This window comes from Oxyura jamaicensis, chromosome 17 (assembly GCF_011077185.1).
Source record: "Oxyura jamaicensis isolate SHBP4307 breed ruddy duck chromosome 17, BPBGC_Ojam_1.0, whole genome shotgun sequence".
NCBI lineage: Eukaryota > Metazoa > Chordata > Aves > Anseriformes > Anatidae > Oxyura > Oxyura jamaicensis.
The window spans coordinates 2,131,754-2,157,704 of record NC_048909.1 but is presented as its reverse complement, the minus strand read 5'-3'; the positions used below and the strand labels follow the sequence as shown (position 1 = coordinate 2,157,704).

The 25,951-nt window shown below is 50.2% G+C and overlaps 1 protein-coding gene across 12 annotated transcripts in view; it reads right to left on the bottom strand.

Moving 5' to 3' along the window:
* EHMT1 (euchromatic histone lysine methyltransferase 1) overlaps positions 1–25,951 on the bottom strand; it is a 114,729-nt gene that overhangs the window by 20,635 nt on the left and 68,143 nt on the right. For 9 of the 12 annotated variants that reach the window (XM_035341400.1, XM_035341403.1, XM_035341404.1 and 6 more), the window contains 13 exons: positions 20,570–20,747; positions 19,026–19,162; positions 17,962–18,150; positions 17,248–17,328; positions 15,122–15,242; positions 13,339–13,470; positions 11,286–11,431; positions 8,481–8,624; positions 6,753–6,979; positions 5,841–6,005; positions 5,262–5,344; positions 3,906–4,012; positions 1,901–2,023 (listed from right to left, as the gene is read on the bottom strand). In XM_035341400.1, coding sequence (XP_035197291.1) covers positions 1,901–2,023; positions 3,906–4,012; positions 5,262–5,344; positions 5,841–6,005; positions 6,753–6,979; positions 8,481–8,624; positions 11,286–11,431; positions 13,339–13,470; positions 15,122–15,242; positions 17,248–17,328; positions 17,962–18,150; positions 19,026–19,162; positions 20,570–20,747 — 1,833 coding nt within the window. The remainder of the gene's footprint in view (positions 1–1,900; positions 2,024–3,905; positions 4,013–5,261; positions 5,345–5,840; positions 6,006–6,752; positions 6,980–8,480; positions 8,625–11,285; positions 11,432–13,338; positions 13,471–15,121; positions 15,243–17,247; positions 17,329–17,961; positions 18,151–19,025; positions 19,163–20,569; positions 20,748–25,951) is intronic. The other 3 variants (XM_035341394.1, XM_035341397.1, XM_035341398.1) reach the window with 2 other exon arrangements.

Genomic DNA, 25,951 nt, shown 5'->3' with positions numbered 1-25,951 from the left:
TTTTTTTTTCCTTCTGTTTTTATTAGCACAGGGCTTAACCCAACAACTGGCAGCAGGGCAAAAGGGGCTGAGAGCCTCCACAGTGACCACGACCCAGCGTGCCCACAGCCATGTACCGAGACAGGGGATAAAAAACAACAGCGATGGTTGAAAGGAGAAATGCTTCTGGGAGCTGAGAATACAGGGTCTGCTGGAGATGGGCAGGCTGGGGCTGTGAGTCATGACGGAGACACTCCCACACCAACACCAAAAATCTTGTCTGGAGTCTGATTTTTATCAAACGCTTACATCCCAAGAGCTTAGCGCACAGCAAGGCCTGGAGAGCAGGAAATAAAGAGGAGGAAATGAAAACCCAACAAACAGAATGATTCCTTCCTACTGCAGAGTTCGCGGATGGAGGATTTGCCCTGAACAGAGAACACAGCACAGGGATGGGGAGCAAAGATGGGAAGCCTCGGGTCAGGGACTGTACCGAGGGTCTCCCTGGGGCACAGGAGGGGTTTGCACTCTCCCTTAGGAGCCCGACACATCTGAGTAACGGCACAGCCTTCCCCTTACATCAGTATGAGCCAAGCACAGCTTCTCCACGGAGGAGCTCTCTAGAGAGAGCCGGCATGTTCTAGTACAGTTTTCTGCAGTTTTTGAGTGGGGCCGGTACCTCCTGTTACCAGGATCAGCAGCTTCAACCCAGGGGCTGAGAAGCCCCCACCCCTCGCCCTGCAGGCCGGGCACGCGGGGGCACCCCCTCACCCGTTACTTCTTGATTTTGCAGGGAAACGGCCGGAGCCCATTTCCAACGGCAATGTTGCCACTTTCAGAAGATGACTAATTTAGTGCAAGAAACTAATTAACATAATAAACTCGTCTAGACTTCAGACATGATCTCAGGCTTCTAATTTGCTTTTGCAAGCTCAGGATTTTTTCCTTCCCTTTACCTTTAGGAGCAGGAAACCTCTTTCCTCTCTGACATGAATAAATCAGGTGAGAGACATTTAGACTGCTGCAAGGTGCTCGGGACAGCGGCCACCATGAACCCACATGAGCCTCCCCTGCCCTTTCCCCGTTCCCAGCTCAGAACCAGCCTCCCAAGGAGCCATCTAAGGCTCGGGATGGATAGCAGTGCTTATCTTGTGCAATCCTCCCAGCCTAGCTAGCTCTTTCATGGGAAGAGCACCCCGGCCCTGCCGTACTCCCCAGCAGCTGGACAGGAGCGAGCCAACGGCTGCAGGTTGTAACAAAAAGAAGTTCACATGGGGAGGGTTCCCGTGCCCCAAGCAGAATCTGATTTAAGGCTTTGATACACGATCTGTGAATTTTCCAAGACTGCAAAGCAACCAGAGCATGCTAAAGATGAACAGACAGCTGCACTTTATTGTATTTGTTGAAATTAAGGGGTAGAGAGATTAAAGACGGGGTCCAATTTTGCCAGGGCAGCGTGACTGCGAGAAAGCACACATCAGGCCTTTGGAAATCAAAGCTTCCTCTGTCATTTTTTCTGGCTTTGCAAGCAGCTAATTACCAACCCATTTTTTTTTAAATGTCACCCCCAAAATCTCATTATTGTCTGTAGAGAAGGAAACTCTGAAATCAAACTCCAAGCGCACTGCAATGGGCTTCTGACACTAATACTCAGTGGTCTCGTATCTAACCAGACACCCCCATGTTTGGTGACATGAGCTGATGCAGTAACAACAGCATTTCCCCACATGCACAGAGCCACGACAATGCATCATTAGAATACCCCCCCCACCACCCGCAGCCTTTCCAAGCCCTTGAACCCCAAACAAACAGGTCCATTTCCCCTCTTCCTGGGTGCTTCCACCCAAGTCTTAAAACCCATCATGAAAGAAATGACAGACAGAGGCTTCTTCAGGAGAAAAGGATAAGGATTAAATGCTACCTTAGGATCCACGAGTGCTCCAGCCTTGATAAGGTATTTCACAGTTTCCAGGTGGTTGTTTTCCGCTGCTTCCATCAGTGGGGTTCTCTGGTCTTCAGAGCAGGTGTCTATATTCGCACCAGCCTGTTAAGAGGCCAAGGCAAATACAAGGACAACTGTAATCACTACCAGTTAGCAGAGGAAGGATGTGGGAGTAGAGCTTTAGTAGCAAGTTGTTCCTGAAATTTAGCCATATTAAGCAGGAGGGAAAATGGAAGAAAAAAAAAAAAAAAACAGGCAAGCAAACAGCCAAACTTCACCTGTTTCAGAAAGCAGCACACACTGCTTGCCCTCTCTCCTGCCTTCTACAGCCACCGACCAGGGTGTAAGGAAGTAAACAGCTGCTGTTAAACAGCTCTTGTCACTAATGCTTTCTGTCCTGATGCTTTTTGGACAGCCTGGGGAACAATTCTGAAAAAAATCAGCACTCTTCTTTTTCCAGAAGCTTTGTTTTCCCTGTTCTATCACTTGTCCAGACATGATGAACATGCAGACAGTGCTTCCCAACACCCTAAGCAGTAGGAACAACTTGCTGATTGCAACAGAGGTGGGAGATGTCAAAAATTCTGGAGACTGGCTGTTTCTGTTGAAGTCAACGCTAACATTTCTACAGATGTCTCTAAGAATTCAGTAAGTCCAACACACAGTGCCTTGGACCAAAACCATCTTCTTTTCCAGAATTCTACCGTCTCCTGCACCTTGCCCACTTTAACTCTTCGGTTTAGCTCGGTAATCCACCCAATACTTAAAAGCAAAACAAAACTAGGGAAACAGCACAACTCTTGGCAGATCACGCATGCACAAAGCAAAGAGCTGTTTACAGCAGCAGCATGCTGACTGAGCCTCACCTGGCACAAGATGCCCCCATTGCCTCTAGGTGCTTCCCACTGAGCGTATTTGTTTTGCTTACTTTTAAACAGCGAGAGCAACTCAGACCGGAGAAGAGGTATTTCAAGTCCAACACGCTGGGGACAGTCCCAGCCAAACACTGCACTACTGCAACAGCCAGACATCAGGGAGCAGACAAAAATGTGAAGGGTCCTGGAAACAAACCAGCCCTTCTGATACTTGATTCGAATTGTTTGTAGTATCTTGCAAATTCTGCTCCTTTTGCTCCTATGAGTCATTCTGTTGTCTTCACTTCAGTACCTCGAGTGAAGCTGCACCTTCAAACAGCACCGTGCACGCTGAGACGCCACATCTCAGCGGGCTCGTTTTCAAAGACGTGGCACTGACACTTTCCCAAAAGCCTTTCAAGGTTTAGTAGTCACAAAGGGTAACCAAAACACAACCAGTCACTCAGGACGATGTACGCCAATACTAAAAATGAAAGCTCTAGCTCTTTAAAGGCTTCTCTTTTCTTCACATCATATTGCAGGGTTACTCTCACTGAACCATCTTCCCTCACTCAGATTCATCACAGCCTACATCTCAGACAACAGGTGAAACCTGCATCTTTCCTCCTCTTCTTTTCACATACTTGGCTTTTGCACCGTAAAGGAAAACCCTGCTACAGTTTCTCAGTTTTTGACAGAAGGGAAGACAGGGTCTGCTAGCTCGCAGGCTCTAGGGCCTACCCACCATCATTACAGAGAGGAACCTGGCAGCAGCTCGCAGCTCTCCCGCAGACTGCCAGTGGTCAGCCTGTGCTGGCACATGTGGCAGCGCACTACGCTGCTGGGTGTGCTCAGGCACATGGGCTCCCGCCTGCTCCACGGTGCCCTACATCAAAGCTTCACGTGCTCACTGCCCAGACAGCAAAGCTTGTCTGCAGAACGGCCTAGAAAGTCAGCTTCAGTCATGTCATCTGAGTGTTCACACTACTGTCCGCCACTCTTCCTGCAGCAAAGCCTGAAAATTAGGAGGTTTTTCAGTGCTGATTTTCAAGTGTGCTTTAGCTGTGTGGGGCAGGAGACCAAAAGCCACAGAAAATTGCTTGTACAGAAAAACGTAAGTGGAGACAGACCTGAATCAGCATATGGCAGATGTCCACGTGGCCAGACTCAGCGGCAGCATGGAGAGGGGTTCTCTTACTCTGATGCTCCATTTTAAAATTAGGGTCAATTCCATCCACTGAAAAACAGAGCAGAGATGCTTTCAACCACAATTTAGAGATTAGAGAAAAGTGTAACAAGAGCGTCCCCAGCCCATCCTCAGCCCTTCTCATGTCTCACTACGCACGCAAGCCAGAAAGCTCTCAGGGTAGTCCCATGGACATTCGATATGCCACGGCCCTCAAACCAGGCACTTCAGAAACACCACGGAATATAATACCCTTAAGGCATTCCAATTTCTACCCAGGCCATCTTCCTCAGAGTCACAATTCCCCATCTCTCACTGCAACAAATACCATCAGAACCACACAAGGATAAAAAGGAAAAAAAATGCTGTTGTAAACAACAGAGTCAGTACTACCCAGCTTTTTTGTCTCAGGGCCACTGCTAACTGCACTGCTATTAGTGATCCTCTTTGCATCCCTGTAAGCACAGGCTGCAAAGTGGATGGAGCTCCTCCAACTAACACGAGCTCAGGATCTGGCCAGAGATTCTCACAGCTGTGCAAAGACTGACAGATGATGATGACAGCCAGACAAAGATGTCTGGGCATGATAACATGTTGCATATGATGAGGCCATAGTTAAATATCAATGAATAACATTTTGGTGCTATTGAAGACATGAACAATGAAGCTAACACTTGCTAGGGGAAAAAAGAAGAGTCTGATAACGCAAAAGAACAGAGAGCATCCAAAAATGTACTGCAAAGTACTGGAGGGGAAAGGAAATGATCCCAAGCGAAAGGCTGTGTCCTTCACAGGGGGAGAGTCCTCTGGAATATTTGTTGGTAAAAATAACCCCAGCCAGATCTAAGTCAGCTGGTGGCAGACAGTTATATACCCCCAGAGCAAAGCCCCATGTATTGAAGGTCTCTTCCTTTCTGTTCTCTTGCTGATTGGTCTTAATTTAAACACACTCCCATCTTTTTACCTCTCCCCTGGATGCAAATAACCAGTTACCCCACTGCATGGAGAGGCAAAGTTTTGTTGGACTGGAAAAATCACACATAGGTCATGTGGGGGCAGAAACAACTTCTCTGGATAAAGCCATGTCCAAATGCAGAAGCAAGCTGGGAGCAAATCCACATTTTCACAGCCATTTCTGATGACACATTACTTGCAAAAGTGGCTTTCTCCTCCAACACCGCTCACAAGGGGCAGTGGGGAATATGACGTGCTGCCATGCTGGGAACTGGACTCTGGCAACTGCCTGGCAGGAGCTGGGAGTACTGCCAGACACGCAATATCCTGGGAAAGAGCCACCTACCCAACATAAGCAGGACTTTTTGCAGCTCTCCTTGCCTCGCAGAGAAGTATAACTGCTTTGGATGGAACCGTAACTTCTTGGGTCTGCAGGAGTGGGGAGAGAGGCAGAATTAATACTCACTGAAGAACATCCCCAGCATTTTACCCCAACCCACACCATGGGCATGACAAAGTCTGTCCCTAGGGGACAGCTTGAGTGCCAGGAATAACCAAGAATATCAACACTCCAGAAGGAGATATTCAAACTTCCAGCTCCAACCACAGCCTCCTTGTTGTAACAATGCCCATACCTATTTTCATGGTGCTAATCCAAAATCCTGGATCTTACTACTGTAAATGGGAACTCCTAGCAGTGACAGCTGAAGTTAGAGGGCCAATGAAAAACTAAATCCTCCAGACAGATTACTACAACATTCAGAGCTACAGCTGCTCTCTTCAATCAGTGATCTGCTGGGACTAACAAGTGACTGGAGTGAATAAAAACGCACAAGGCGTCAAAATCCAGAGAAGCTAGATCTCAGTATTCTCTATATTAAGTAACTCTGCTGGGAACTGGAAGATACAGAGGCCTTTTTCTTACTTTTCTGAGTCCAGGGCAATCAGGGCACTTTCCAGAGTTTCTTTAACTGGTCCCTGGGTCAGGCTAGTAGTAGGCTTTGGAAAAACTGAAGACCCAGCTAAGTCAAACCCCTCAGCAGCTGAACTTTCTGGCTTGTCTTCCTCTGACAATCGCGTTCCAGTGCCACTGAAGAGAAAAACAAGAGACAACCAAAGCACAACCATTAAAAATATACAACATTACATGTATCTTATGCCAAAGAAGGAAAGGGAATGGATTTTAAATCGACAGATAGTGTAAGCAAAATTGAAGCACAAACCAATATATTTTACAGCCTTTTTGGTAAGAACTTGCCCTGAAAAGTAGTTTCGTTGCCCTATGATTACATTTTGATGTGCTCTGTGCAATAACAAACAAAAGAACACGGGGCTGAGTGCACTGCCCTGCTCCTGCAAGCCGTGAAGGCCATCAGAACAAGATCAGAACTTGTGAGAACTCAGAGGACTGCTCATCACAGGGATGGTTCCATTTGTATTTGGTTCTGGTTTGATTTTTGATTCTTTATACCAGTGCCCGTTGCTGTAAGTCAGCAGCTGAGGCTAGATACACCACATGAATTTCCCTCTCATTCACCAAACCTGGCAACATCAACTCATTTCAGTTATTTCTTTGCTAACAGTAAGAGAAAGGAATCGTAGTAACTCCTAAACCCTTTCCATCTTCACAGCCTCTGCCCCAGCTCCCCCTGTGGTTGCTGGGCTCCTCTCCGGCACAGTGAAGAGCACAGAATACGCTTGCAAATTCCTGTATTGGAGCTTGGCTTCTCAGAGCAGGACCAGAAAATGCTTTGCTGTGCCAGGTGGAGCACAAGCATTCAAATGCAAAGCATGGTTTGGCACAAGGGTTGAGGTTGCCACATGCTCCCAAGCTCACCTCCCTGTCGTGGTGTCAGCCCTTCCCTCCACAGCTGCTGGTTTCTGCTGCTCGTAGGTCAGCGACACTGTTGAGGTCGTGTCTGCTTTTGCTATTGTCACCTCCTTTGCCTTGGAGGCCTCTTCCCCGCAGTGTGGGCAGTAGCTCGTGTCGTTGACCTGGGAGGCACAGTTCTTGTGGAAACGGTGGGAGATGCTGCTCTCAGGCTGACACTCCATAAAAGTGCCCTAAAAAAACCACAGAGGAGATATTCACACCTTGGTCACCGCGTGCCTTACCCCTTCTACATGCTTCATCCGCAGAGCTCTTAAATACTTCATTCACCACCACTCTTGTCCCTTGCGCTTCCAGTACAGTAAGCAAGCACTGCCACTTTAGAAGAGAACAAAACCAAGGTAATGGGAAAAAACTCACTTGGTTAGGAACTGCAAAGCAAGTTTTTAATTGCACTTGGCAAACAGAACCAGAAAGTCCCATTTTCCAGCTCTTTCCTCTAACACTTGTAAGTTCTTGCTTACGTTTCTAGAAGTGCCAGTGTACTGTAAGGATGCCCCCAAAACTGGAAAAGAAAAACTTCAAACCTGTGTGCTGAGCCAGCGTTAAAACTACCTAACAAACCTGCACGCAAACCTTTCAAGGAACTTCATTAACGTAATTAAATCAGCTGTTAATCCCAATGAAACCCAAAGCATGCGACTTCTCTGCTTGGACCAGCCCTGGTTTTATGCTGTTCAACCCCAATAACGTGGCTGACTGCTCATTCAACAGATGTGAGCAACCTTTCCTAAAATTTGTTCTCTTTCCAGCGAAGTCCTCCGAGCTGAGCTGGCAGTACCCCAGAATTCATCGCTCTCCTTTTAGTGCTACCTAAAGCCCTACCGTGCTGTGTTGTTAGTGACTGATAACCCAGACAAACACTCCCAGGTTCTCCTTAATGAACTATGACGTGTCACTCAGAGATGCAAGAGCATTTATGGAATGGTTAGCCAAGCCCACTCTTCTCCTGAATTCATGGTCCTCCCAAGGAATCTAATTAACTCTATTTCAGCTTTGCAAAATGTCTCTAAGGGTTTTGAGGATTTTATCTTTTAAATGATCTTTGACTCAGCATGAAAACTCAGGATGGCTCCATTTATTACAATTGCTGTAACACTGAGACTGCCGTAGCACCTGTCATTGAGTTACCTTAAAGAACTCTAACATCATCAATTAAGCTGCCCCATCACCCCGGGAGGCCCTCAACTGGTGTTCTACCAACAGGGAAATAGGACAGTGCCGTCTTAAAGGACTGGACCAATGCTATTAAAAGCCTCGGTGGCGGGGTGGAAGAAGCAGCTGGAGATCTCAGGTGCCACCAGTCAGGTTCTCCACCTAAGCTTTCATGAGTGGGCTGGGGGACAGAACCACTTCTCATTTACAAACAGGCCAATACCATTTCTGATGTGTTTGAGTGTACAGAGGAAGAAAGAACCCTTCTTCCAAAAAAATTCCTAAGGCGAGAGACTTCCACCCCTTTGGCAGCACCCCTTGGGGTCTCCAGGAAGTTAAAGGTGACAATTGCAGCTACCCTCACACACGTTGCTGTTGAAAACACCATCTGACGTGCTGTGGAACGAGGTGGAGCTTATGCCAGGAAGTCAGTAAACCCCTTTAGGTACATCTCCACCTTCAGCTCTTCCAGCTACTGCGACACGTACCCCGTTCCCTAGATTGAGAGCACGGACTTACTGCAGTGCAAAAGTATCCACAGCCAGGGCAACACTGGTGTTTCACCATCCTCCCTCTATGGTCCTCACACAGCACCAAAAGCTGGACTTTGTTAGACGGGCGCATCAGTTCATACTTAACCACACTGTTTGTGCATCGGCCCAGCTGGAACAGGAGAAATTAAAGGAAATGAAATTACTGGAGACCAAAACACTCTCTGTGCTTGTGCGGAGGAAGATTTTGCACACTGCCTTGATGAGCCCTGGCTTTTTCACAGTAATTCAGATGTGTGCCAGATAGCATTAGCAGTGCAGCAGGAAGCTGTGAAAGCTGCTCTCACAGGAAGAAATGCATCATTTACTAACTAACATGCATGTGGACCAGAATCGTTCATTCCTTGCAAGAAAAATCGTAACTGGAAATACGCACCAGCCAAGCAGCCACAGAAGGGGCAGTCCCGGGGGCCTGACTCACACAGCACACGCTCTTGTTTTGCCAGGAAGAGCGGGTGTCAGTGACCAAGAGAACAAGACCATACGCACTAAATCTTGTTACTGTTCAAAAGTATAAGTCACAGGAAGATAAAGGGAAAAATAATTGCTCTTCGTTGCCAGCTAAGTTATCGTCTGTACTGGTTCCAGCACTGGCCCCTGCCCAGACCACAGGGATGAACAGCCAGGCTTTCACGAGAGCTCAGCTGAAGTCAGATTTTGAGCATGTTTTCCGAAATATTTTACCAATGTACAACTCCGGGCTTACAAGCCGTCTTCTCTTATATCACACCTTGTTCTGTTACTGACAGCGGGCTCCATAGCTGGGGCTTTTCCCACTGGAGTTCCTCACTCTGCTGTGTCAGAAGGACCCGAGCTTCCTTCCTGCCGCTACCCCGGTGCATACCTCTACGACATTTTCACATCCTAGCTGCCACCTGCCAGCGTGATGTGACAGGGTTTGGGTTCCGTAACTTCCTCTAATAATAACCTTGCTTACCCCAGATGTTTGGCAGAGGACGTTTCTGAACTAGAAATAGAAACATGCAAGGCTCTGACCAGGAAACATCCCTACCGAAACCCAGGCACGGCTTACTGTGTACTGCCACCGAGACGGGTCGGTAAGGAACACAGCGCGTGCTCAGCACTAACAGACTGTCCCTCTTGGTCCACCTGAGGATGGATTTGCTGCTTTTTCTCAGCAAAACTAGACTTCTCTTTTTTTTTTTTTTTTTTTTTAAACTACACTTCTCCTACAATCAACATCCCTACAGAAAAAAGAACAGGTTTTAACCTGAGCTCATGTTTCCCCCTCAGCACCTGATCCAGCTTACCCAGACTGCAGCTGCAGCGTCTACCTGTGGTTGTGGCACCTTGGCGGAGCGACCACTGCTAGCACGCAGACCCCAGGGGCTGCAGGACGGGACTGCTCCGTTGGTTTTTACTTATGAGGGGAGGAAATTTGATTAACACGGGAAAAGCTGCACTGTCTCTGTAAGGAAGTCCCTGCGTTATTGTGTCACGATGTATTATTTGTTAGAAAAGTCTAAAAAGTACAAAATGATTAATTGCTATTTTCCAGCCATTAGAGAGTGCAGCACGGTGCTCCTAACTATTTATAACATTAACCAAGGACACGACAGTCTTAAGAACCCACTATTCGTACATATAATATCCTTACAACATCTATGAGTCATTTATCCCATTATGAAAAAGGATCTGACATAAAGCATGGCCTTTGCTATTCCTTTCTCTGATTTATCTGGGGAAAGAACTGTCAACCAACCATGGAAACTCTCCTGTATACTTGGTGTTTATTTAGAAACGCTGGAGCCCCCCTCTCTCCCATAAATCTCCAGGGCGTTCTCTCCTTAATTAATCAACTTTGTCAAGCTATTGAAATTCCTTTCTCTATAGGTACCAGCACATACCAACAGGAGTAGAGCTGGGCTGTAAATTTGATTATCCCTTCCTCCCTCCATCCTGGGATCCTCCAGAACCAGGAGTGCTCTGACTCCTTGTCCCACTACCAGGAAGTGTCAGAGCACTGCAGCATGGCTGCAGTTCAGCTGAAACTTCCAAGACACCCAAGTGCCTCCCAGAAAAAGGAGCACCTACCGGGTTTGTTTCCGTCCCGCAGTCTTCCTTTTCAGACTGCGGGAGGGAGTCACTTCTGCCACTTACTTCCAAGCATCCTGGAACCGCCAGAGCCCAACTAGCCCAGCTGTGATGACAGAGAGGCATCAAGTGCAACCGTTTCCAGCCAGCCAGACCTGGAGGCTGCGCAGGGCTGCTAGGACATGGGAAGCTTTGTAACAGAAGCCTCCTGGGGGGAGGAGGAAAGAGGAGAGCCAGAGGAGACTGAGATGGTGGACAGCATGCCAAGTTCCAGAAACTCAAGAGCTGGCTACGGAAAGGTTTGCATCAGCTCCTTCGTAGTCAAGGGAAACCAGCTCCAAGCTTCCCCTGATTGGATTCTCCCACTTTGATGCATGCTGATGTATTTTAGCCCACTTGGCCTGAAGTGTGTCTGTTACATCAGCTCGATCCAGCTACACAGGCCAGGACAAGCAGGAGATCCACCCAGTGCCTCTCCAGTTAGCCCTGCAGACTGCACCTGCTCCCTTTAGAGTGGCTTTAACCCAAACGTGCGACATATGCAGAATGTTGGAGTGAGATGTTTGCCCTGCCACTCCGGCACACCAGCAGGCTCCCAGGCTAGCAGGCTGCGGAGCCTCCGAGTGACCCTGACGCGTGCTCCTGGCACGGCTTTGTTTTCTTTCTGTCTCTGTCCTCAGGAGAAAAGTCTGCGAGAAGCTGAAAGACAGGCTCCTACCTCGTTATCCACGCTCTCTGTGGCCATGCACTGGTTGTTGGCTAGTGTGGTGATCTCTCTGCTTTTGGGGGTTTCCATTCGACAGCTACAGAGGGGGACTTCCTGGAGACCATCTACTTCCATTGCTTCGGGGCCATTGGAAAGACCTAGGGTACAGAAGACCAGTAAGTGAACGCTGAAGTCACCTTCCAGGAGAAAGGATGCAGCCGTCTATCAAAGCCACCCATGTCCTGTAGCATCTTCCCACTCCACATCCTGAAACGCTTTGAAGGCGTCATCTAATCCCTGTGAAACAGACCCCTTCTTACACCAGATGGGGTTTGCAGAAGCACACCGTACTTTTCTAAGTCCAGCCACGCTACAGATGACAGTGCTGAATGAAGAACAGTAAGCTAAGAACAGCTTATTCTGAGAAAACCCCGACACGTAAAGCAACGACGAGGTACAGGATTTTATCAGTCGGTCTCCCCTCCACACCTACTCCACAACGCTGTGCTCTGGCACCAGAAAATATGTAGGAAACCACCTGGAGTTGGAAATTTGTACAGTTAGTGGAGTGACAAATAGAGAAGATCAGGAAAGCACAAACTTCTATTTGCAGGAGCTTATTACGCAGATGGGAAAACAATTCCTGGGACTGTTTGGGCTCAGCCAACCAAAAATTATTTTTTTTGGAAAGAGAACAAGCCTGAGAAAAGAAAACAGAAAAATGTTCAGATGGTCTTGCTTTCTCCTCATCTCCTTTCAGATTTTTAACATTTCCAAGCCTTTAAAAGGTGGATAAGGGCTGTGAAGGGGACACAGGGCTGGGTATGGGGGCACAGTGTGGATGTTCTTGTGGCCCCTCTGAGTTCGGCTCAGTTCCTCGGCTACCTGTGACTGCACAACACTGATCTAATGACGCAGGGGTTACTTTTCGTCCTGCACACCTACTTTAACCCTACATAGTTGTAACATCTCTTGCAAGGCTTTAAACCCTGAAATATTTACCTGTGGTTCACCCTGAGGTGTCCCAGGGTTCCTCTACCCAAGCCTGTTGGGTTTGAGTCCCAGGCAGAAGGCAGCGTGCTGCTATTTATTCTTCAAAGGACAGTTATTTTGCTGCACAATTACACAAACTAACACTGCTCCTGAGGGAGATTCCTCTATAGATTCCTGGCAAAGGCAGCTCTCCCCCCCTGTTCCTGCCCGTGGCTGCGGCCCTATCAGCTGAGCAGAAACTCCTTTCATCTTGTAAGGAGTTTCCTTGGCTGACAAGTTGCACGACCAAGCCCTGAGAGGGGATATTTCATGGCATGTAAGCAGAAGGAAAGGCCTTGTAGTTTTCATGTAAAATCCTGCCCAGATATTAAACGTTCAAGAGCTTTTTCTATGACCACAAATCACAAAGCTCATTCCTCGCCTTCCAAGCTGTCACTTTCATAATCTTTTTGACATCCAGAGGCTCCGGTGAAAGCATCCCTTGTCCATCCTGACCCTCCCTTGGTGGCAACACTCCCACCCATTCTTTGACACGCCTCTGTCAAAAGAGCCAGACAACCTCTGAAAGCAAAAGAGCAGCAGGGGACAGGCAGACAGATAGAGGCCAGCGAGGACGTGCTGGAGCCCAGGTTCAGCACTGGGAACAGCGGCCGCTCGGCCCGGGGGCGAGCATCCAGCCACCCCCAGCCACCGCTCCCCTGCTTTGCTCCCCAGCCACCAAGGCTGGTCCCTTCCTCACGGTGCTGGGGCTGAGCGAGGGGATACGGTGACACGGGGATTTGGGGAGCTCTAAATACGCATTGCCCAAGGACAGGACAGGGGGACAGGCAGACTGACGCCTCCCTCCTCAGCAGGGTTCCCAAGCCACTCAACCCCACCGCTCCCACCCCAACCCGGCTCCTGGGGCGAGGACGCCCTCGCACCCCGTCCCAGCGGCCGGGTGCCTGTGCGGCGGGGCCGCCTTTCGGCTCGGGGTGCTGGCAGCCACCAGGGGGCATCCGGGGCTCCGCTCGCTCGGGCTGAGCCGGCGAACAAAGACCAACACGGGCCATGGCCGGGAGCCTGCACTCACCTTCCGCCTGCGAGGAGAGAATTCCCTTCACCCGGAGATCCAAGGAATCCAGAGACACCTCCATGTACTCCATGCTGTTGTCCTGGCCTGACCCCTCTCTGCCTCCCAAAGATGATTTATAGGCTTCAGCACCTAGATCAAAAGACGTATCAAAAGACACAGCTAAAAAATGAATATAAAAATGCGTGCATGTGGAAAGGCCATATTTAACCACGCAGGCTGGCTGCAGGCTCCTCAGAGAGGCTGGGAGCACAGATGCACATAGAACTATGGAAATGTAACATCTGGGCATATATGGCACAATTGATCTCTCATCTCTTATCTCCTTCCCTGTCTGATCAGACAGATTTTCCACTTAGGTAGGTAACAAAAAAAAGAAGAAATGAGACCAGTAAGTTCTGCCTCTGAAAGGCGCATCTGCCTGCTGCCGTACTGCTACAGCAGCAGCAGCTGAAATGGCACGAGGAAGGGATGAAACCAGGGCTCGGCGCGTTCTCCTGTCTCCAACCTGCGGCAAAGGGCTCCAGGTACCCCCCGGCCAGGCAGAGCGAGCCGGCTAACAACGCGCGGGGTGAGGAGGACGAGACAGGTGGCATTCAGCTTCTTGGGACGGGAACACGTAAAAGCCAAGTCCTGGCTCTAAGCGAACAAAGCGGCTGCTGGAAAGGGATCGCGTGGGGGATCCCTCGCAGCCTTCGTGGGAATTGTCATCTCTTCGCATTCCCTTGCCTTCAGCTCTCTCTCCTGGTTTGCTTCTCCTGCTCAGGCTTGGCCAAGAGACTTGTGTTAGCCTGAAAGACTGGCTGCCACCTTTATTTAAGGGGCGGAAAACCAGTCTGCATCTGAAATGAAGAATTAGCTATTTGCTCTGAAGGGGATCAATGCCCCCCGCTTCCTTTCTAGAAGGGGTTTGCCTCGGGAGGAACAGGAGCACATCAGATGAGTGACAAACACCAGGCACAGCCCAGAGGCTGAAACGTGGTCACTTAGAAAAGAGGCACCAACAGATTTGATTATGAAAAGTGGCCTGTTTGCAAAGAATTAACAAACATGGGATAATCTTTTTGATAGCTATGGATGTGTGAAGCCTTAATAAAGATGCTGAAGGCACAACTTCACTTCAGAGAATGAACGTTTTTTTAAACCTGTCTTGGTACTTTTCCTGAAGATGAAGGATCAGCTCCAGCCTGCATGCCCGGTCTCTCCATCCCACAACTTTCAGAAGACAAAGGGCACTGAAAACTTCTCCGGAGTGCTGGGTAACTTCTGAGTGCCAGGCCAAACCAGAATGGCTGCCTGCACTACCTCCACACCATGAGATGGGCCAGAGGTTGCTAAATTACACGGTGTGGTGCTTTCAGAATAAGCAACAGCCTGCGCACTGCATTCAGCTAGACACCCACAAAAAGCAACAGAGCATCACTCTGGGATGGCTCTTCCTTTAACTTTTGCATCTAACCAAGCCCCCCAAGGTCACGGTTTACATGAACCATGCAGCCTTTGTTTGATGTTCTGAAATAAGGGGAGCACATGAACAAAAAAAACATTTCTCCAGCACGCCAAGGATGAAGTTGCCTCATATTTAAACTGCTGTTAAAAGTGTGGACATGAGCCTTACGTGCGTGTAGTGAGATACAAGCTCAGACCCTGGTTCACCATGCAGCCTACCCTTAAAAGGATCAAAGAGCTCCACATACAGCCCCTGCCTCATGGGCCTCGGGTCCTTACCCCCACCTGGAAGGCTATTTTCTGTGCAATTACAGAACAAAACACAATCAGTTACCTAGCACACTGGCTTGTTTCTTTTTATTCCTCCGTCTCCTCTTGCGGGTGGGTTTCAGCCATGGGCTGTCCGTCTTTCCTTTCCTCTTCAGCAGCTTCTTCTTGATGCTGGACTCCGAGCTCTGAATAACCAGAGAGGCCACGGGCATGTCAGGCACGTTGGTACCAGCATCCCAGCAGTCCTTGGCACCCATGTGGAAGAGCCCCCACACAGCCTGAGTTATGTGAAAAGGCCTTAAGGACCAGGGGCTTGAAATCAAGTTGCCTTTATAGCGCCAAAAAGGAAACACAAGCACACGTGTGGGTGTATTTCCTGTCATTTCAATAGTACATGCTTCACTTTCTCTTCCATGTAGGCTCTTACGCCACACTCATCACAGGAGTAGCTGTGCAGCAGGGTAAGTATGCTGCTACACGCACACTTTAGTTTTTTTCAAACTAAAATGTTCACATTGCTCCGTAGTTCTGCTAGGAAAAAAACCAAACCTGTCTTGTACCTAAAAGAGCCAGCTTAACAGGCTTGGGACAGACCCTGGGGAGTTTAACCCTACAACAGCAGACGGGCCCCCCTCCCTGAGCGAGGTACTGGGTATCACGGCAACACAGCCTAATCAGGCACGTATGAATCTAGACAGGGTTTGGGGTTTTTGTATATTTGTTTGAAATGCAGAAAATACAGTTGCCTGGGGGTGGGTTTTCAAAGTCACCATCAGAACCGGGAACCGGGCACCCCAACCCTGTAACCCAGTGTTCAAAGCTCCAGCCATAAAATTCATGTTCAGATCGAAACTGCCGGCTCCTGAGAGCTAACCGTCTCCCACTGAGGCCTAAAAAAAGCTGCTGCTACCTTCAACAGAGGCTGGATCAGGCCCTACCTTCATGGCCTACTTCACCAGGAAACCGGTGCTGCACCGTGAGTACAGCCGGGCAAAGGTGGTGCTGAGGGCTGGCTCCCGGGCAGCTCCGTGGCGCTGTCTGCACTGCCCAGAGGATAACCGTGCCCGAGCACGGGCTCGCCTCTGCCTCGCCACGTGGCTTACAGCAGTTGCGTCACACTGCTCGTGGGTGAGAGGTTTGCATTTGAGCCAGTCCCTGTCTGGGCTGCTGACTGACTCACCAGATATGAGCACAGCAAAAACCACAGCCTAGGATGTGTAGATATGACTTGGGTGTTCAGACTTGAATGTAAGCTCAACCCTTGGCTTGAGCCAGCACTGCAAACATGCCTTGGCTGCCCTGTGAAAGGCACAGGCCACACAGTCCCTCCTGCCTAGTCCTTTCTGGCTCTTGGAGTGTCAGAGAAGAAGGAACAAGATTCTTCAGAGTTTCAACAATTCATTTGGTTTAGTTACTTCTACCTTCAGCTCAAACCACCAAGACAGTGAAGTCAATAATTTTCTCAAGGTGACTGAAGAAGTGGGGTGCCTTAAATGCTGGCTCCTTAGCTTGAGGTGCTGTGAAAAGGGAGCACAATTTTTAAAGTAAAAGGGAGGGTGGGGAGACAGACAACGAGTGAACAGCAATTTCAAAAAAAAAAAGTCAGGTTACCTTCACCAGCCATCTGTAAAACAAAAAGTAAAAATCACCAACAGCTGGTGAAAATCTTGCTTTAGCACTGCCTGTCTGTGTGCTGTTCGCACACCTCCCCGGTAAGGGCTGCCAGCTCATGTGGTAGTGAGGTGACATATCAGATAGACATGGATTTGGGCAGTGGTTGGCCCAACGGATTTGTGAACAACTCCACCTGGACTCTGAAAATGCAGGCTGAGCTTCAGCTTGTTAAGAAAACACTGCCGGCTCCCACCACTTGCCAAGTCTGCCTCCAAAGAATTTAAGCACCCTTAAATATTTCTACTAACATTCGAACGATTAAAAGCAGTCAACACCTTGTTGAAAACAACAAACAAAATCCCATTAATTAGCATCAGAAAGCAATTAATTGTATCACAGATCACGGTTAAGCACCTTGTGGAAAACAATACTGTGTGTGTGGGTGGCTCCAGCGAGTGAGTTTTGTCAAAGAGACCTGAAACTACACCGCTTGGCTCTCTTTCTGGCAGCAGTGCAAAGGGGAAATGATTAGCAGCAGGACAAAGGCTTTCAGATGCATTTAGCAGCCAGGCTTACCAAGTCAGACTCATCTCCATCTTCCTCCTCCTCCACAGACTCTCCAGACTCTTGCTCCTCCTCAGACTCGCCATCATCCATCTGCAGCCACCATGTGCCCAAGAACAGAAAGAGTCAGTCCCGTCAGGCCTCCCAGAGCACAGCACCCCCCATCACCCTGCTGCCCATGTGTGCACTAACGCCGTTTCCTCTCCAGGACAAGACCTCCAAGGCTGTTAATGCACATCATGGTTCACCCATCAGGATGGTACAAGAGAAAATACAACAAAAACATTCAGCTCCAGTAGAAAGTTTTTGAACCAAATCTCAATTTCTCTGATTATCCAGAAACAGCCTCATACCTACACTACGCATTGTGATTTGGGAGAAGTTAACTAATCCAAGCTTAGTGCTTTACCAGCCTGTAACAAGCAAGGGTAGGAAGACATCTCTTACTGGTTTGGTGAGTAACGTAACTAAATGTCGTGGGGTCCTGCACATGCACTAGACCACAGAGCATTACGTAGCAAGGCTGAAACAGGAGGGTAGGTGAGAGACTCTCATGGGGGAAAGGGAGCAGGAGTGGCCATCAAAAGCCTCACATCCACCGCTGAGCTTTCTGCCATCTCGCAGACTAAAAAATCCTAGAAATTGCCTCAACTGACGCCACTCCTATCCCATGGGTGTAAGCAGTGTCCCGTCCCGCTCTAAGTCCTGCACGGGGCATGTGAATACCTTTCTGGCATTGTCTGCGTCAGACGCGCTGTCTTTAGAGGTCCTGTTATCATCTGCAGGAAATGCAGCTGCCTGTTCTGCTCCGTGATCATCCTCCTCTTCTAACTCATCAGAGTCTTCCTCTTCAGAGTCTACATCTATGCTTTCCCCATTCACATGAGGGCTGACATCACCTAGGTCCTTTTCACTCTGGAAGTTGTCCAAGCACATGAGCCACAAAGACAACATCAATTCATAGCACAGAGCAGCTGAACCCATCCCAGACCGCCTCTGTGTTAGAAGGCTTACAGCTGCCAGGGGAAAGCTGGCTTTATGTCCCTCCAGAGCTCTTAAACGCTGCCAGCAAAGCCAGCCCCAGCGCCTGCCATGTGCCACCTAACCCTGTCAGTCTGGGGAACGAGACACCACGAGGAGTCATTCTAGCCTCACGTGGCTGCACGAGGCGTTACGGGGAGGGCTGCAGGTCAGGAGCTTTCGGCCAGCCCGCGCAGCCTCATTTCAACATGGAAGGGCAGCTCCACCGTGGAATACCAAGGGTGCAAAGAAGGTTTCTAGGGAACGCAAAGGGACGTTAAGCCAGAGTGGGGAGTTTTTACTCCGCTCCATGAAAGCGTAGTGCTCAAAGACCAAAACTTCAGGGCCCAAACTGCAGCAAAAGCAGAAGCTGATCAGGAGGGAATCCTAATCTAAGGTCTGTTTTTAAGTAACTGCTTGTTTTGCCTTCCAGCCTCAAGCAACGCTAGGCAGCAACCTTGAGGACTCCAAAACAAGAAGGTTACCGCACAGCGTAGGCTTGAAAACCCTCCAGTTCCACAGCACTCACAGGACAGAAAGGAAACGTTCACTGGAAATGTTTAAGAGCTGGTATCTCAACAGCCACCCTCAAAAAGCCGTTTTCAAAGCAGCGAGGCTGCTGCGAGCAGGATGCTGCCACCAGAGAGGCAGACTCAGAACAGAAGATGCTGGCGGCAACGAGCCAGCGTGTTCCCACACCTACCCACGGGGTTGGTGTGCCAGGACAAGGGGCCAGGACAAGTGCCCAGAAGGCTCAGCGCACCCCTCACCTTGGCACCCGCAGAGGAATGAGTTATGCTCTTAAACATCTCAATCATTGTTCTCTGTTTTAACACTTTGGTCTTTTTCTTGGGAACCAGGCTATAGGTTCCCATTCTCCGTTTTTTCTTCCGAGATACTGCAGCAGCTGCAAAAAAAGCAAAATAAACCCAAAGTTCGTTCAGAAATGAAAAGAAAGGGTAGAGAGTGGAGGCTGTAATGTGGGAAACCATATTTGAGGGCATGATCTGAGAGAAAAGGCTTCCCACTCCAACTAATTTGTTTACAATTCAACTAAATGATGACACACACATACGTGCAAACACACAAAGAGCTTTTTGCCAGTGCTGTAAACTCTCCCAAATTCTGAGTATCCTCTCCGTGTTCCTTCTGGCCCCTACATCACCACACACAACATCAAATCCTGAAATTAGCCTGCGTTTGGCAGTAGTGCTGATGCCGTAGGAGGCTGAATAGAATCCAACTTGCTCAAATAGATACTGCAAGGCTAATAATACTGACTTACAGCAGAAGCGATCAAAGAATAACTAAAGAACACAGAGGGAAAAGGAATCTTAAATAAAGAGCTGTTTGCCGTTTAACCTCGTTTCACACCTGCCATGGAAGTTTGTTTGATTCCTTTCACTGCTTTGATCGGGTCTTAATTTGTCGAGTCTCCCTCCTGGCCTTCTAATGAAGCCAGCCATCGCTCCTCTCCGCCTGCTGCTGTCTTTGGTGGATACACATCAGAAGCACGCCTGGAACCGGCTCTTTAACAGCAGACAGCGGGAACCAGCCAGCCCCGGCACCAGCACCGGCAGCCGTACAGGCTGCTCCTTGCAAACATTTCCTCATCTCTCGCTGTGATGAAGTTTCACCAAAAGCTACGAAGAATCCTTTCAAAAACTTTCCGCTCAGCCCAAGCACGTTATTTACACTACCGCACCTCACGGGGAGCAGCTCTCACATTGACCAAGTCCCTCAGAAACAGCTCCAGGGCATGGCACTGCGGTTTCAGCAGCAGGGATCCCTGGTCTGGTGGTGCCTGTCGCAGCCCAACGGCCTCCCCACGGGGAGCAGAAGCACAAGGAGCTGGACCCTGGCGAGCTCGCCCACCAAGCTGACACTCAGCCACTTGATCAGAACTGCTTCTGCCTTCCGTCCCAGCCCTCCACAAACCCGCACCCGGTGACCAGGTCCCAAGGACAGCACAGCGCTCCCCAGGGAGTGAGCTTCACTCCTGAGACTGCTTCAACAGGGGCCTGCAAGAATAAACCCCGTGTGTGCAACACCCACGGGCGACTGCATGGAGTCCGGAGGACACAAGCACCATGCAGTGCCAGGGCCAGCTGCACACCGGTGGACAGAGAAAAGGCATCTGTTAGCTACAGCCCTACCGGTGCCAGCAGGCAAGGAAACCCTCAAGGATGTTCAGCACTGAGAGGGACTAACAGGGGTGTCAGCCCTCGCTAACCTGCCTCAGCCCACGCACTCGGACTCACACACACGTCTGGGAGGTGGGGGCTGCCAGGGATTTTAACTCTGTCCTTTTTACCCGTCTGCGACTTCGTGGTGGCCACATAGCTCTGGTTCTGAGGTAGTGACTGGTGAAGGCCCGGGAGAGAGGGCAAGGGCAACGGCTTCCCAAACTCCAGGACATTTTTGTTGCCTTCCTCCTTAGATTCTTTTTGATCTCTGCTGTCTCTCCCATCTTTGGGGTCTTTACTTGCATGCTGAAAAACAAAATTAAGTTACATTGAGCCTCTGTACTAAAAGAAATTAAGAGGACAAATTTAATTCCCTTCTTTCTAGCACCTAGCATAATCACCTGCATAGCAGCATGCACTCAAAGCAAAAGCACTCGGCCCCTCCTCTAGCAAACAGTGTGACTTTGCCTAAAGACTGCAAAACACACTCAGGTGAAGGCTGTTCCCTGCCTGGGTGAAGGACTGCATCGCGGAGACAGCAGCTCTGCACAGCGCAGATGACGACAAGCACCAGACACTGCTTACATGGGCACTTGGTGGGCTCTGGAGAAGACGAACGCAACAAAGATGCCTGTTCCCTGAAATACGTTCAGACGCGGTCATTGCATCCCAGCAGGCAGCAAGATTCCAGCCTTGCAGAGACGATTTGGAAGAACAGGGAAGCACGGGAAGGGACCCGTCCTGGCCACCACCCGGCACACAACTAAAGCCTCAGCGATGCCGGCGGGCTCACACCCGCTAGCTGAGCACACAGCGAAACACGGGCAAGGAAGGGCCGGCCTGGCACTGCACGGCCAGCCACAGCACTGCCGCTGCCCTAGCCAGGACCTGCCCAAGCTTACCCCGAATTAGGGAAGCTAGCTCGGGCAGCGCCAGTCTGGCTGCTGCAACACAAAGCGCACAGCAAGGTACAAGCTCCTACGGAGAGTTGGCAAGGCTCGAGAGCTGTTTCCACACCCCACAGCACCGCAGGCTCCCAGGCCCCGAGGTAGCTTGCACACGCTCTGATCTGAGCTCACACTCAAAGCCCCCAGGATGGCTACGGCTGCGTGCCCGCTGGGCACCCAACGGCACACAGGGGTAAGCGCTGCCACTCCTTGGCCATTTCACGCTGCATTTGCCCTCCTCTGTACTTAACAGATGACCTAACCACATCCGTGCCCCTCCATACGTCTGTCCACGCTCCTGTCAAGCAGGAGGCAGCTTTGGAGGAGGTGCTCCAGCAAACCACGGGCAGGGTTAGCAGATGGCCAGCACTGCGATGGCAATGCTGTGGCGCTGCTCCTCTTGCAGGAAAAGGCTTCTCCTACTGGACTCCTGAAAAACGGCCGAAATACCAAAGCGGGAGGAGGAAGCCGGGCAAAAGAAAAGGAAGAAAAGCAGCAGCAAGCAATAAAAACACTTCTCATAGTCCAGGCCCGCACAGGTACTCCTAGACGCTGCTGCCAAGTAACGCGTGACCTTGTGAACAAATGGGGCAGTGACCGGTGCTCCTGATCCGGCTCTGCCACGTGCGCTCTGCTGGCAGAAGGCAAGGGATTGCTCACAGACAGCAGAGCTGTAACGGTCATCGAAAAGGGCCTGAATAAAGACGCCATCAAATTCCCAGTGATTCCCGCATCAAGCCCGTAACTTCTGGCTGAATTAGCACGGCTTTTCTTGAAAGGCATCTAGTCCTGGATTACTGATTTCAGAGACGACAAATCCACCGTACCCTCTGATACGTTGTCCCAGTGCTTAATTGCTCTCGTGGTCAAATAATTAAATGCATTACCCTTTTCCCACTAAATTAAAACACCCCGTATCATCAGAAACTCTCACTCCAAGAAGACACTTATAGACCATGATCATGTAATACTTTTTTTTAACTTCAGTAAGTTTATCTTCAGTAAGTTTAAAAGAATGAGCAAGTTCAGTGCCTGTGGGGTCATTCTCTGGACACGCCTGAGACTGCTCGCAGTTGTTCTACCCCTTCCGAGTACGTCAGGACTGCTGGGCACAGCCTGCCAGTAACAGTCTCACCAATCCTATTTATACCTCTTCCAAGTCCCTAGATCTAAAGGTTAACGTTAACTCTTGGATACAGGATTATTCTGAGAATTGCCCAGTCCCCGGAACATCCACTGCTTCCACATTTAACTCAAAGTTAGAAAAATGAGCTTGGGAGAGGCGGATCTGATGCGGAGCTGCCTGCAGCCACAGGAGCGGACACGAGAGCCGCGCTCTTTGTCCTTTAAGGGCAGGTTCTCGCAGCTGCTCTCCCGCTGTTACTCCCAAACATTAAGAATTCACATCCAAACCACACCAGACTGCTTGGCAGAACAGAAGCAAATTTTAAATGAAAAAAGTAGCATGTTATTAGCTTGGGGTTTTTCTCCCTCCCTGTAATTAGAATATGGAAATAAATTACGCATCTTCAATGGGGCTGCGTGACAACCGCTCAATGTGACTTTTTTGTGGCAATTCTGGTAAAAACAGTTCTAAAAACCAAAGTAAGCCTTGTAAGATCTGCATCGTTACGTGGAGCCGTACGCAGCAACCCGACAGCAGGAGAAGTTCTGCAGAGAGGTGAGCAGGTCTCTCAGGAAGCCTGACAGCCCAGGAAGCGGAGCAGGCCGGCAGCAGAACACACATTAAATATATGTTCTGTTTAGACACCAATCAGATCCTAGACCTAAGGATTGTAATAAAAACGGTCAGCACAGATTTGAAGGCATTCATGCTCAGTTCATTCTCAGCTTTCTCACCATCCCTCTTTGTTCTCCACTAGGTGCAACAGTTGTACCTTTGCTGTTCTCATTAAATTTTCACCTTCCAGCACGAATATTAAGCGTGTTCAGTGGATTCAACTCTATTCTTTTCCCGTTTCTAAAGTCTCTGCCAGTTCCCTAGCTCCAGCCTGTAGGCACAGTCCATCCCGCTCTCTTACACCAAGCCCTTAACACTGCTCTGCTCTGCCTGCTCCAGATTTAAACGCTCCCAGAAAAGAAGCTTTGCTCTGCTCTGCTGGGAAATCTCTTCTTCCTTAAAACCCCATCAGGCTGGCGGAGAGCGGGTCCAGCGGACCTTTCCTTGCTCCGTACCCTTCACCGGCAGGTTCCACCCCGGCCCCTCGCAGCAGAGGGCTGGAAGGTGAAGATAAAAGGCAGAAGACAGACCCTGGGCCTGGGAGAGGGGATGCTGGCTACTGGGGGCTCAGCAGAGTCCCTTCAAAGCAAAACAGAAGCTAAATATTACAGCGATCCACTGGAAGACAAAGCTCACGGGTCTGCCTGCAAGCCCCCAGCACGACCAGAGGGCTTCTGCCAACTGCTCCAGCACGGCTCCTGCTAGGGAAAGGCTGTCGGAGGCAGCCCTCAGGGGAAGGTTTCCCCTGCAGAACAGGGGGACGAGGCAGAGCAGCTCCTGCTGGGGCAGCCCCGGGCTGGCAGGGCCCAGCTCCAGCCCCACGAGCTACTTGGTGACTGCCACAACTGACTGCAATTAGCGCTCCTGCCCTGTGCTGCGTTCTTCCACTTTCACGACGGACGGACGGGTTCCCCCCGCCCTCCCTGCTCCTAGCACAGGGCAGAGCACCGAGCAGGGATCCGTAAAGCTGCTGGCAGCCCTGTAGCCACCCAAGCCAGCTCTTGCCTCTTGGCTTAGAGCTTCCCTTACCTTTTCCCAGCCTGGCAGTGAGGCTAATGCCAGCAAAGTACAAACACAGGGGCTGCAAAGAGCGCTTCGGTAAGGCCCATGGAGCTGATCACAGTCAGCATCTCCTCACCCAGTTTGCCATGACAAATCCTAACACGTTCCTGCTTCGACCGCTGAAGATCCCGGCTCCTCCTCTTCGTGTCTCCCTGCTAAGGGTGCAAAACGCCCGGCTGGCCGCCCTGCAGCCTGCACCAGCAGCAAAGCGACGCCTGGCTTCCAGGGGGTGCTGGGCACTGCTGAGAGCACCAACACGGGTGCGCACGCTTCCAGATGCATTTTGAGCAAAATAAACCACTATGCTCCAAATAACGATCAGATAAGATCAGCTGCTTTCACTTAAACCAACGAGCGCTCGAGAGCAGAGGCGCCTTCATCCAACCCCTGCATGGGCTCCACTGCAGACAGCCAAACTCCAGGCAAGAAACGCGACTGCTGACACTAAACTTACTCCATTCTGTTATCCCTGCCCAACACAGCTGCCGTGTTTGGATTTTTTTTCCAATTACACGGAGTTTTTTAACAGATGAGCGGAGTTCTGCTCTCAGCTACACGCCACCTCTCAGAGGACAGAGAGCTGCCACAGGTGGAGCTCTGCGGTCCCCATGCTGTCCGAGGCACCACACGTCTGTGTGCCACCAGCAGCCACAAAAGGACCAAGAACGAGAAGGAAAGAAACTGGGTGCGTTGCTACTGCCTGTGTTTCTTGCAGCTTCTCACGTGGCATCAGCCGATGCCGTGCAACACGCTGTGAAGTCACCGTTTCACGCTGGGCATTGCAAGGAATAGGCAAGAAACAGCAGCAGCTATCCCAGGGCTTGGGGCAACGTTCCCAGAGATGTTTGTGTCTGGAAACAGAAAAAAAAATGGGACCACAAACACATTTGATGCCACTGTGAGAAAAACAGACAAGAAATCTGCTTAAACCGGGAGAAGAACACATCGTTTTGTGTGCTGATGAAAATCATATCCGAGTGATTTCTACATTGTAATGTGATCAACCACGTTTCTATTACTGGCGCAGAAATCCCCTCGGCGGCAGGGAGAAGTTACTAAAAATGGCAAAGACGGGATATCCTGCTTTGTCTTCCCCAGGAGCAAAAAAATGAAGAACAAACAAAACCTTCCTAATTAAAGCCCGTGTTGCTTCGACAAACCGCACGCGGCACTCTTCCCACAGCCCCGCAATTAGGAGCTCTTCCGTTCCCGAAGCGAGCGAGCAGCGACCGAGGAGGAGCTGCGCTGGGAGCACATCCACGTGCTGCTGCAGAGCCACCGGCGCGCTCCCCGCACGCGCTGCTCCCCAGCCGGGCTGCTGCTCGCGCCCGGCACCCAGCACCGTCCCCTGCGTGCCTGTGTGAGCTGTCGTACTTCCCCTCTCGTCAGGGCTTTCCTCTCCAGCACGGCACGAGCTTGCAGACAAAGCCAAGTAGCTGGAGGATCGCACTCAGCGCCGCTGCCACCGGGCAGCAAGGCAGCTGTCACGGCGCGAGCGTCTCTGGAGGGGAACGAGCCGCGCACCCACGGCCTTTGAGCTCCGCAAAGCGCCAGTGTCCCGGGGGCTCTAACAAGCAGGGAACGATATTTAAGCGAGAAACACCGGTCTGCTATAACAGGTGTATCACAAGCAGATGAGAGCTCCTGGAAGAGCCGTGGCAGCGCTGCTTTCCGTTCTCTCCGCTGGTGCTGCGGAGTTGCAGATTTCAGTACGGAGACGTACGGCTGCTGCTGGGGAATCCGGACGGCTGCCGAAGCGT